This window comes from Haliotis cracherodii, unplaced genomic scaffold (assembly GCF_022045235.1).
Source record: "Haliotis cracherodii isolate W230 unplaced genomic scaffold, xgHalCrac1.p SCAF_1, whole genome shotgun sequence".
In the NCBI taxonomy this organism is placed as follows: domain Eukaryota; kingdom Metazoa; phylum Mollusca; class Gastropoda; order Lepetellida; family Haliotidae; genus Haliotis; species Haliotis cracherodii.
In genome coordinates, this window is record NW_027266264.1 from 18,539,953 (window position 1) to 18,553,656 (window position 13,704).

At 41.7% G+C, this 13,704-nt stretch overlaps 1 protein-coding gene across 1 annotated transcript in view; it reads left to right on the forward strand.

Annotated features, from left to right (window-relative positions):
* Positions 1 to 3,765: 3,765 nt before the first annotated feature.
* Positions 3,766 to 13,704, forward strand: part of LOC139473959 (alpha-2-macroglobulin-like protein 1) — a 54,128-nt gene continuing 44,189 nt past the window's right edge. Inside the window, exons 1-7 of the mRNA XM_071256814.1 lie at positions 3,766 to 4,098; positions 7,883 to 8,034; positions 9,132 to 9,317; positions 10,896 to 10,948; positions 11,153 to 11,225; positions 11,870 to 11,983; positions 12,370 to 12,454. Coding sequence (XP_071112915.1) covers positions 4,034 to 4,098; positions 7,883 to 8,034; positions 9,132 to 9,317; positions 10,896 to 10,948; positions 11,153 to 11,225; positions 11,870 to 11,983; positions 12,370 to 12,454 — 728 coding nt within the window. The 5' untranslated portion in view covers positions 3,766 to 4,033. The remainder of the gene's footprint in view (positions 4,099 to 7,882; positions 8,035 to 9,131; positions 9,318 to 10,895; positions 10,949 to 11,152; positions 11,226 to 11,869; positions 11,984 to 12,369; positions 12,455 to 13,704) is intronic.

Below are 13,704 nucleotides of genomic sequence, written 5' to 3' on the forward strand. Positions count from 1 at the left end.
AAGGAATCCTACTTGTGGACTACCTCCCGAAAGGTCAGACCATTAATGACAAACATTATACTGATCTGTTTTGTCAACTGTGGGAGAATATGGAGGCTAAATGTCAAGGGAAACACTGAAAGGTGTGTTCCACCGGGACTATGCAGCTGTGCACAAGTCTGTTGTTGCCATGACCACAATGTAACGCTGTCACTTTGAAATCATTGCACATCATCGGTATCCACCTCTTCCCAAACTTAGATTGAACTGTCTGTCAAGCATTATGCAAATTGTGATGATGTCATTTCTGCTTATTTCTGGATCATGAATGGATCACTGACATGACACCAAATTTTTCGGAAAAGGGTTAGCATGTCCTGCTCTACTGGTAGAACCACCACCCACAGTCCATCATATACTATGCAAGAAAAGAAACTCTGATTATGATAAAATATAGATGGACTTAGAACGTTTGGCCAACCCATGTGCCTCCCACATCCTACCTTTCTAAAGTTGGTGCCATGTCTATCAAAGGTCTAAGTCATGTTTGCAGTTATTGTAAAACATGGTTGTATCATTCATTGTCAGTTACAACTGCGCCTGCACTTGTATGATCCTGGGAGCTTATCTTGATTAAGGATATGGCCTTGAAGTAATCTTTTTGGACTGGAAAAGTAAATGTTTGTATTTTTAGTATTTTTTAAATTTTTAAATGTATTTTTCATGTATGGGAGGACATAGGACCATGTACATTTCAGTTATATAAAGTAACACACAATTGAGGCAATTCACATTGAAAACAATACTTAGGTATGATATTAGGTCTTTGTACGTAATAATAGAGCTTCATTCACATACATAGCTTTATTTCTGAGTTTACAGTCATTTTTGCCTTTTATGAGATTGCTGAAGGTATGACCACATGGGTTGTTATAAAATCGAAAAGGAATATACTTTTGTCTTAATGATGCGTAAAACAGGCAGATAAACACTAAATGAATTTCGTCCTCAATAGAACCATTGTTGCATAGTCCACAAAAGCGGTTTTAATAAACAATATCCTCACTTCTGCCCAGATTAGGGGTGGTCTGGTAGCCTAGTGGTTAAAGCGTTTGTTCGTCACGCCGAAGACCCGGGTTTTATTCCCGACTTGTGGGAAGCCCATTTCTGGTGTCCCCCGCCGTGATATTGCTGGAATATTGCTAAAAGCAGCGTAAAACCATACTCACTCACTCACTCAGCCCAGATTACTCCTTATATGCAATTCACTTATTCTCAACAGGCACAGCATACGTGTATGGTCTCTATTTAAATGGATTAAGGTGCTTGATCTCGGAGGGGGCACGGGTGGCCAAGTCTTCCAAGGCGCCCGATTGGCTGTGCAGAGTTGCGTACCTTGGACACGCCAGAAACCTATGATTGTGCGTTCGAATCCCAGTTTGCCCCGATTATGTTTCTAGGTTTGTCAGCACCATACCCGTGCTTGTGGGTTTCACCGAAGTGGTAAACGTCTGAGACCTGCATCGCTTCGGGCTTTCCTACCACATTAAGTTGCCACGCCGCGATATAACTGGAATACTGTTTAAAGCGGCGTTAAACCCAACTCACTCACTTGATCTAGGGTACTACACAGGTAAATCAAATCAAAGTTTATTTCAGAAGAAAGGCCATTGGCCCACGTACAATAAATTACAAAAATCATTTTTGAGACAGATGTGCGTTTTGTCTAACAAACAGAGAGTTGTATATAAACTTTGCACAACAATTAATCAACATCAATTGCTTATTGCATGACACTAGAGAGTACAATTTTCTTAAACATGGGTTATGACAATAATATTTTGGGAAATATCTGTTTCTTAAATGCTTATAATATGGACATACTAACATGAAATGGAATTCATCTTCTTCAGCTTGCATGTCACAATAATTACAAAGTCTTTGATAATATTCCACACCACAGCGTCTACCAACATTTTTCATCAAGGATAGCTCACCAGATCGTAACAGAAAAATAATATGTCTATAACGTTGGCTAGATGAATTTGTTCAATAGAATTCAACGTTCAAAAGTAACTTAAATTCTTTATAGAATATTAATTTACGAGATTCACAAACTTTACTATACCATTCTTGTTGATAACAATCTTTTAGTCTTTGTACAAAGGTATCAATAAATATTTTACAATCACCAACTTCTTGCGAAATCCAAACAAATCCCAATCCATAATCAAATAACATTTCTTTAACACATGTGACCCATGTAATGCGACCAGCATCATCTAGAGATAACATTGCTTTGGGTATCTAGTATTAGGTAAATATAATAAATGTAACCAATATTTGATACACCTTTTATGGTAATCAACATACAATCCATATCTACCACAATCTCCTAACACTGCTGCACTTGTTACATGATTTCCAACACCCAAAACAAACTTACAAAATTTCACATGAAATTTTTCAACTGCTGGCATTTTGTTAAAACCCCACACTTCCGACGAGTACAACAATATGGGTTTTATTTGCATATCAAAAATCTTAAATAAGGCTGAGATAGGATATTCTTAAAACGAATTCTTATTTGCTTCAATGCAAAGAGAGCTTTATTGGCCTTATTCACCAGGGTATTGACGCCCGAAGTCCAACACAAACGGTTTGAAAATATTAAACCCAGGTAGCTGTAATAAGTCGAAACTTTAATATTAATGTTTCCCAATTTCCAATTCTCTGTATTTGTAAGTTTGCCACCATTCCTGAAAAATTTCGGTTTTATCCAAGTTTACTTGCAATCCCCATTTCAGGCAAAATGTTTATCAATCTTTCTCTATAGACCAATAACGCTGTCATCAAATAAACATAAGTCATCTGCATATAATAACAACAAAATATCAACAAAGTCCCGTCCAACAAAAATATCTCTCTGCCCTGAAGATTGCAACATAAGTTCTAGCTCAACAATAAATAAAGAAAACAACAGGGGACTCAATGGATATCCCTGTCTGACACCACTTAAAGTATCAGTGAGTGAGTGAGTGAGTTTGGTTTAACGCCGCTTTTAACAGTGTTCCAGTCATATCACGGCGTGTCAGCTTAATGTGGGAGGAAAGCCCGAAGTGATGCAGGTCTCAGACGTTTACCACTTCGGTGAAACCCACGAGCACGGGTATGGTGCTGACAAACCTAGAAACATAATCGGGGCGAACCGGGATTCGAACCCACAATCATAGGTTTCTGGCGTGCCTAAGGGACGCAACTCCGCACAGCGAATCGCGGCGCCTTAGACGACTGGGCCACCGGTGCCCCCCTTAAAGTATCAAAGATTCATGTAATTTCATAATTAGATAACTTAACGGCTGTTGTAACTTTGGAGTACATATCTTTAATTACCCCAAGAACTCTACCATGTATACCTTTTCTTAACAAAATATACCACAACAGTTTACGATTAACACGACCAAAGACTTTTTTTAAAAATCAACAGATAAACAATACAATCGTCCATTTGTCTTAGATAAGTACTTTTGAATCAAACTCTGCAAAACAAAATTATTATAGGTATTATATATTACTACATAGGTAAAGTGTTATCATTATGACTGTATTTAAACATGCTGAGAGTGCACAATACCTAGAACCTAGTCATCCTTCAAGATAACCATTCATTATCAGTCGTCCCTGGTGTCATAGCCAGGCAGTAGCCTCATTGAAGGGAAGTTATCTACTTACCTACTTCACTACTTCCTCCCACTACATCAAGACCAAGGACATGCACACTAGATGGGCAGTCTGGAAGTATTGGGCATACCCAGTAGTCCAGTCGAGCTCTACCCGAGTTAAGAGCAGGTCAGCTGTGCCGGACAGTCCAGTCCAGCAGTCCTGTCTGGCACTGCCTGAGTTTGGAAGCGAGGAGCAGGACATTTCAAGACATTTCGGTACCTTAGGACAGAGATACGCATGCAGATAACAGCTCCATCTTATTTACAACATCTTGTCGGCCTTTGAATGTTGCATTAGGAAGTGTGGACTGTGAAGCTTTCTTTCCATCACCATGTTGGCAGCACTCCTCTTCATCGCTGCTGCTGTAGTGGTTCCATCCCTGGGTAACAATAACGGGTGAGTTGCTTCTTTTCAGACGTTCACCGATATCTGTAAATAAGCGAGTATGGACAGTATAAGTCAGTGGTTGATATCATGAGCATGTCGATGCTATCTATCTGGGCACGATGACACACGCAACCAAGCCATGGAGCCTAACCAAGCGCGCCATTTGGTTACCTCTTACGATCAACATATATTGCTGGGGACAGTCACATCGTGGTTCAGCTAGGCCAGTCAATAAGTGTCAAATCAATGAAGCCGTTTCATTTTACTTATTCATGTGAATGAAATATATTTTACTCAAAAAAAACCCAAACACTTAATTAAAGAACATCTGTTTTTTTCATATGACTATAGGTAATCTCATTGACAGAGTAGCTGCAGTCCTAAAAAAAATCAGGTGTTCTTTAACTTCTTTTGATTAGTATACTTTGGGACGCACCATGTATGACTGGTGTTGCAGATTATAAAGTGTATTATGAAAGTTATCGGTTATGTTCATATGACAAACTAATGACATTTAATTAAACTGAGGGGCAATAGAAAGTATACCGACTTTGTATTTTTTCTGCAATTGAAACTGAAAGGACTGTTATTATATTTGATTGTGTCTATTTAAGCATCCCTCATTCCTTCCCGCAACAGTTTGTAAAAAGTAATCTGAGGTTGGGTAATTTTGTATGCAACCAAACTGGTTCAGTGAAGAGTGGGGTAAAAAATGAATTAGCAACCACATGACCCCTACCATGTTTGAAATGTAAATCTGTGCCGAAAAATGTTCCTTTATTGGTTTTCAAAGATAAGGTGTCTAAGATACCCTTCAGATGTTGTGTGTTATGCAAACGTTTTTGAATGTTAAATTTTTAAAGTGAAATTATATTTACAAAATAAAAACTATGTAGACGTATTCTTCTGTTGCTGAACTACGCGCTAGTACAGTTAACTTGTTAATATACAATCGCTAACTGTCAACTGAAAATCAAATATATGATAACATAAACTGAGATGTATAGTTTCTGATGCTCCTCAGTTTATATACAAAAAGGAATAATATCCCGCTTATGGCCTTACCAACTAGATACTTAAATAAATACAGAGCAGACCTGTATCCCCTTTACCACCTAACCAACTTGGTATATTAATAACGACAGAAAGGAACGATATCCCTGTTATGACCCAACCAACTAGATTTTTAAATAAATACAGAAAGGAACGATATCCCTGTTATGGCTCAAGCAACTACATATTCAAATAAATACAGAGAAGAACGATATCCCGTTTACCGTCCAACCAACTACATATTCAAATAAATACAGAGAAGAACGATATCCCGTTTACCGTCCAACCAACTACATATTCAAATAAATACAGAGAAGAACGATATCCCGTTTACCGCTAAACCAACTACATATTGAAATAAATACAGAGAAGAATGATATCCCGTTTACCGTCCAACCAACTACATATTCAAATAAATACAGAGAAGAACGATATACCGTTTACCGTCCAACCAACTACAATTTCAAATAAATACAGAGAAGAACGATATCCGGTTTACCGCTCAACCAACTAGATACGTACAGATATACAGTAAGAGGCACCATATCCCACTAGATACTTACAGATGTATAAAGATGCATGATACCCTGTATATGCCCTGACCATATAACACACTAGATACATCCAGGTATACTAAGACGTATGCTATTCTGTTCATGGTCTGGTCCACGAGACACTTTCACTTTAAACTGTGCTCGATGAAGCGTCTTTAGTAAAACACCGCCTACATGGTTCCTGCAGTGTATTTATCGGTTACTGACATCGCTTATCCAGAATCAGATGTCAAGGACGACAGTGAGTGAGTGAGTATGGTTTTACGCCGCATTTAACAATATTCCAGCAATATCACGGCGGGGGACACCAGAAATAGGCTTCACACATTGTACCCATGTCGGGAATCGAACCCGGGTCTTCGTCGTGACGAGCGAATGCTTTAACCACTAGGCTACCCAACCGCCCCAAGGACGACAGTCTTATAACAGAAGCCCATCTGGAAAATTGTATATTTAGTTTGAGCCATACCTATTTCAGTGTTTACATTTTTTGGGTGAAGCATTCTAATATATGGATTATAAGCTTTGTGTGGATTGCCAGCGGCGTTTTTCTTTTGTGAACATGAATTTAAAGGACCTTTCGCCATATAAAGTCCGTAAGCCACACTGTTTGAGATTCAAGCAGCAAGCGTGGAGGTTGTCAACAGATCCGCCAGTCCTGTCTCTTCTGTCTCTCCCCTCCTTACATCCGGCGCCCGGAACGTCTTAAGTAGACGTCAGTATCGTTGTCTTAACTCTATACATCATGACAAGAATCTCGGTTAATAATTATGATATGATGCTTTTAATAATGCTTATGCAGTTCATATATAACACAAATCTTCACACATAGATGTATTCTGTAAGAATTCTTTGTTACCATTCATACAAAAATTATCTCAGAAAATATTCTCACTTGGTTTAATCAACTTACTTAATAAATTATGTAACGCTATGATCGTTATTTGATCTAACGTTTTCTGTTTATGTGGCATAACCCAGACGGTTTCATCTCTGTTACCGAGGTCGTGTGGTGGTGAGATGGAATGGGCTTTAACATCGCGTTCAAGATTATTGCCATTATAACAGCAGATTATTATGGATACACGTGTGTGTGCGTGTGTGTGGCTGCTTGCACTAGTCCGGACTAATGTCGATTTTCTATTGCTAGCCCACTGAGATACTACGACGTAGTTTAACATGACTACAGACACACTATACTGACTCCGAGCCGACCAGGTCTTGTTTTATCCCTTTAATGCTGAGCACCAGGCAGGGTAATAACAAGAACCATCTTTAACGTCTTTTGGTATGATGCGGCCGGGTATCGAACCCCAGACCTTCCGTTGTTACCGAGAGTTACCGACTATTGACAAGGTCTCACGGTGCGACCCTCCGCCGAAGCTTACTCTCTCTGTGACGTTAAGATTTACCCATGGGACACTATCGTATGCTTTTAATGAAAAACGTAATTTGTTTCATGAAGTATTGAAACGAAATTGACCCAGGACTGAAAAATTACAAATGTAAAAAAACATTTGTTCACGATTTGCCTCAGGATTGAATTTGTTTCAAAATTGATCGTTCATTGTGGACTGAAAGAAAATCCCGTGTTGTGGGTCCAAAATAATGTGTCATCCTGTACATCTTGGGGCACGGGGGGCCCAGTCGTCCAAGGCGCTGCCGAAAGTCGCTGTCCCTTGGACACGCCACAAATTTATGGTCCTGGGTTCGAGTTCTGATTCACCACGATTATGTTTCTAGGTTTGTCAACACCATACCCGTGCTCGTGGGTTTCACAAACGTCTGAGGCCTGCATCACTTTAGGCTTTCCTCCCACATTTAGCTGACACGTAATATAACTGGAACATAGCGGCGTTAAACAAAATTCACTCACCCGCCCACTTTGCCTAAAGACTGGTTTCTGTTTTACCAATAGATTAATCTAAAACTAAATCCAAGTTTACTCATTAATGCACATATGAAGGGGAAAGATGCTGTTGGCAACGGTAGCAACAGTCTAAGCTAAGATCATCGTAACTCCCATACTTTAACATAGGCTTACAATAATCTTTGCGCTAAGATCGTTTTGTGCAAGTCGGCCCTGGTCAGGTACAGCATTAAGCTAAGCTCCCCACCCCCTGATGAAACGCACGGTCGCGGGTAGGTGATGATGTTCTAGGTATTCATTTACTCTCTGCTATTAGGAGTTACCTGCTGATGATGCCCAAGGAGATGGAGGTGGGGAAACAACAGAAGATCTGTCTGACACTGTACAAGTACAACCGTATGGACGTGTACTACACCCTGGAGTCCTCCGGCAACAGATACTTCTACCGGGGACAGAAATACAGGAAAGGTGAGGGACTCTCAATCAACTTTCAGCTGTGAGATGAAGTCCGATTACCAAATCAAACAGCCTGCTTCGAGGTTACCCGGTGGATTCCACGCCGCCGTGACCTGGTGGCGAAGTCATGGTATGACTCATTGTAGTCACAAATACTGCAAATACTGTGAGTGAGTGAGTTGGGTTTAACTCCGCTTTTAACAGTATTCCAGCCAAATCACGGCGTGTCAGCTTAATGTGGGAGGAAGGTCCGAAGTGATGCAGGTCTCAGACGTTTACCACTTCGGTGAAACCCACGAGCACGGGTATGGTGCTGACGAACCTAGATACATAATCGGGGCGAACCGGGATTCGAACCCACAATCATAGGTTTCTGGCGTGTCGAAGGGACGCAACTCTGCACAGCGAATCGCTGCGCCTTAGACGACTTGGCCACCCGTGCCCCCTGCAAGTACTGTGATTGTGGCCAGCTCAACCCCATTCTGACGAGGAACCAGTCCATCTTGTACATGACGGGTATAATGGTATCACGTTATATCTCCTCGTCGCTAATGATCCAGCTCTACTGAACACTTCATGTCCACGTGGTTCGACTGGTTGCCTGCGAGGAATGCGGATCCACTTGACGAGGGATCCTACCATCCAAGATTCAGCCGATTATGATACTTGGTCGGTTAGCCTCATGCACGTGCTGGTGGTTTCCCAAGGTGACCTGCATGACCTTGGAATGCCCTCCACGTAATGCTGGCATGTGATATAATCGCACTACTGGGTCCACTCGCACAAAGCGATCTTAGCGCTAAGATCATCGTAACTCCCATACTTTAGCATAGGCTTACAATAGTCTTAGCGCTAAGATCGTTTTGTGCAAGTGGGCCCTGGTCAGGTACAGCATTAAACCCAAGTCACTCACTCTATTGTACAGGCGGGGCGGTTGGGTAGCCTGGTGGTTAAAGCGTTCTATCGTCACGCCAGAGACCCGGGTTCGATTTCCGACATGGGTACAATCTGTGAAGCCCATTTCTGGTGTCCCCCGCCGTAATATTGCTTGAATATTGCTAAAAGCGGCGTAAAACCATACTCACTCACTCACACACTCTATTGTACAGGCAAAGGCGGGTGTATCACCTTTACCATACCCACCGAAGTGGCGCGAGCGCCAAACAAGCTAGTTTTGAGCATGGTCGGACCTGGAGGAGTACTTATACACAGTTCCTTCTACTTCACAACGACAGCCCCCCAGCGAACAACCTATATACACTCGGACAAACCAATCTACAAGCCTGGACAGCTAGGTAAGGTATGGTGCAGAGGTGGGGTGAAATAGGGTTTCAACATCGCGTCCAAGATTATTGCACTTATATAGCGACGTGCATGCACGTGTGTGTGACTGCTTGTACGAGTCCCAACTGATGCCGATTTTATAACGCTAACCCACTGAGATACCCTGTCATCAGTTTAACATGAAAACCCAATCTCCTTAAATCAGAACGACCTTTCATCCGACCAATCAAAGCGTCGCTTACCAGATCATGAAAGGGGCAATCGGAATGTCTTTTCTAATCATGCAACCTCGAAAAGGTTGACACGGGGTATTCCGAAAGACAGTTACGGCCCATACGACTGATTCCGTCAAAATTGTCGTCTATCTCTCGCTTCCGTGGGATAAGCATTTGAACGGAGGAGGCGTTGCACAGTACGTGAGAAGCACAGCCATACTATCGCAACCATATATTAGACATTCCGGAATGTTCGTTTGTTCAGTTTTCAAAATTTTTATAGAGAACTGTGTCAACATATTTTTCAAGCGTAGTCTGAAATGGAAGTCGCCAGGTTGAAACGAATGCCGTATAACTCGAGAAAGCTGCTTTCTAATTGGCTGATGTCGATTTCTTGTTAGTTGTTTCAGTGGTCGGTAAAAGTTTGCGAAAGGTCGTTCTGACGTGACCCATGATGGGATGTCCTCAGATCTTAGCGCCAGCGAGAACTTAGATCTGATTTTAATGAAATTGCATGAAAACTCAGACTCAGGCACAGTATACTGACTCCGAGCCGACCAGTTCTTGTTTTATCCCCTTAATGCCGAGCGCCAGACAGGGTAACAACAAGTACCATCTTTTAACATTTTTTGGTGTGAGGCGGCCGGGGATCGAACACCGGACGCTCAACTACTAGACCACGGAGGTATGGAGGAATCCGGTGTAGCGATGTGGTTCAATTGTATGGATGGCATAGGGATCTGACGTGTCTGGTTTCAAACTTGTCGTTTGTGTTCATGTAAGCAAGCGATTTCAACTCGTCTTGACATGGATGAGATTATGATATGGATCGTCCATCACTCCATCCGGCTCACTGTCGGTTAGCCCCGAAACTACATTCTCCCACGATCTTAGAGATCGATAGTCTATAAATACAGTGATAAAGATATAGAGTTACGATCGTCTTGGCGCCAAGACTCCTTCGTAATCAAAATGAACTGGTTTTGCACATCCTCACTACTCAAGTTTTTGTCACTGAGAAATAGAGAAGGGTGAGCTTCTGTACCTCTGCTCTAATTGCTATGTACATAAACGTATGTATGTGGGAGACAATAGCCTAAACCCAATGCATGTTCCAACAGCGATGAGCTGTCCAATTCTCAGATGTCATGATTAGCTATTTCAGTGCGAATACGTGTGCTCCTTATTTACGAACATAATCCACACAGAACTTCATGCCGAGAATTTAGATTGCGAATCTATATACTAGACACGTGACATTAAAACAATAATCACAGCAGTTTTACACAATGCAATCCACTCCATCAGTACCTTTAACCGTTGGTGATAGCTGGTATGTTTCAGCATAAAACAACCCTGATATCTATTTTGCAGTGAGATTCCGGATCATGACCATCGACTCCGATTTAATGCCTGTCTTGGACAAGGTAGGTATCCCAACTACTTAGGGCGGCCATTAGTGCCCTGTGTAGGGGTATCAAATGTAAGTCCCCTACATCTGTTATATCATATAGAATGCAGATATATGTATCTCTTCAGGTCACCCCCCCCCCTCTCTCTCTCTCTCTCTCTCTCCCCCCCCCCCCCCCCCCCCCCTATTTTGTCTTTGAGCATTTTCATGTTATTTGCAGATTTCTGTTGTTCGTATAATAACACCGAGTGACGTCATCATGAAGCAATGGCGAGATCTTGAAAACGGAAACGGTATGTTCTTGTGCACATTGTGGGTAGGTGAACTTGTTAACAGGTCAGCTTATTACCTTCCATCACAGATGAACATTTAATCTTATTGTGTTAGCTATTTTTTCATGTATCTGTTGCTTCAGTGGTGAAAATGTTGACTTACTGATTTCCGGGTATTCATATATTCCATCTATGTTTTATGATAATTAGTTTGAAACTATTATAGAAGCAATATGAAAACCTTAATGACACGTTTTGTGCTTGTTTATTTGTTTGAGTGTGAGTGAGTATTGTTTTACGCAGCTTTTAGCAATGTTATAATGCTGATAAAAACATTATAATGCTGATTTGAGAGTTTTTTAGGAACGTTATTCTAATATTAATTTTTAGCATTTTGTGTCATTTTTTAGCAAGGTCTCGGTCTTAAGCATAAGTGGAGTGGAGTGAGTATGGTTTTACGCCGATTTTAGCAATATTCCAGCAATATCACTGCGGGGGACACCAGAAAAGGGCTTCACACATTGTACACATGTCGGGAATCGAACCCGGGTCTTCGGCGTCACGCGAACGCTTTAACCACTAGGCTACCCCGACCGCCCCTGTATTTGTTGGAAGTTTGACTAAGTGTTGAAGTGTTTCTATTTGTCTGTCCCTCTCATCCTCAGGGATGCTGACCCTGGAGTTCCAGCTGGCGGCGGAGCCACTGCTCGGAGACTGGATGATAATGGTGGAGACGGGAGGCAGCCAGACGCGAGCCATGTTTAAAGTATCCGAATACGGTAGTACTCGTTTGTTAATGTTACTCGAACATACGGACCCTTCCAAACAACTGCGGAAACTGGAGGGTTTGCCGTGTGGATGTTGCGATGGGTTGAGGGTGGATGTGAAGGATTAAGGATGAGTTGGGAAGCTTAGGAGTGAGTGAGTGAATGAGTGAGTTTTGTTCTACGCCGCTTTTAGCAATATTCCAGCAATATCACAGCGGGGGACACCAAAAATGGGCTTCACACATTGTACCCATGTCGGGAATCGAACCCGGGTCTTCGTCGTGACGAGCTAACGCCTTAACCACTAGGCTACCCGACCGCCCCTGGGAAGCTTAGGAAGGTGCCCTAAACGTACAGTAGTAGTTACACCCTTATGGTCTATTTGTATATTCTGACAGTGCTACCCAAGTTTGTGATGACGCTGTCTCCCCCAAAGCGAGTTGACGACAAGACGGAAACCATAACGGGAGAGGTTTGCTGCAAGTGAGTGTTTGAGGACCGATCATTTGATATTCGGCCTCATAGTTTGAAAAAAAAAGGGATATGGTTTCGTAGGTCGGTCGGTCCCCTTCTGTGGATATACACCTTACAAAGCAACGCTGTCGGGCTATGCTATCCCATGAGATCAGAAGTAAGAAACAATGGAATAGGTAACAGAAGGATTAAAAGAAAACTGTGGCATAAAGGATAGATAGTCTGTTAGTCATATCGTACTGTGGCATAACGGCAAGGTGATGTGTTCGTTATATAATATGGTGGTATAGCCGCTAGATAGTGTTAGTTATATCATACTGTGGTGTACCGGCCAGGTGATGTGTCCGTTATATAACACGGTGGTATATCGACCAGTTGGTGTGTTTGTCATATAATACGGTGGTATAACGGCTAGGTGATGTGTTAGTTGTATCATACTGTGGTATAACGGTCAGATGGTGTGTTAGTTATATAATACTTAGGTATAACGGCCAGGTGATGTGTTCTTTATATTATACGGTTGTATAAAGGCCAGATGGTGAGTTAGTTATATCGTACTGTGGTATAACGGCCAGATGGTGTTAGCTATATAATACTGTGGTATAACGGCCAGGTGATGTGTTCTTTATATTATACGGTTGTATAAAGGCCAGATGGTGAGTTAGTTATATAATACTGTGGTATAAAGGGCAGATGGTGTGTTAGTTATATCGTACTGTGGTATAACGGCCAGATGGTGTGTTAGTTATATCATACTTTGGTGTAAAGGGCAGATGGTGTGTTAGTTATATCGTACTGTGGTATAACGGCCAGAGGATGTTAGTTATATAATACTGTGGTATAACGGCCAGAGGGTGTTAGTTATATCATACTGTGGTGTAACGGCCAGAGGGTGTTAGCTATATAATACTGTGGTATTACGGCCAGAGGGTGTTAGCTATATAATACTGTGGTATAACGGCCAGAGGGTGTTAGTTATATAATACTGTGGTATAACGGCCAGAGGGTGTTAGCTATATAATACTGTGGTATAACGGCCAGAGAGTGTTAGCTATATAATACTGTGGTATAACGGCCAGAGAGTGTTAGCTATATAATACTGTGACATAACGGCCAGAGAGCGTTAGCTATATAATACTGTGGTATAACGGCCAGAGAGTGTTAGCTATATAATACTGTGGTATAACGGCCAGAGTGCGTTAGCTATATAATACTGTGGTATAACGGCCAGAGAGTGTTAGCTATATAATACTGTGGTA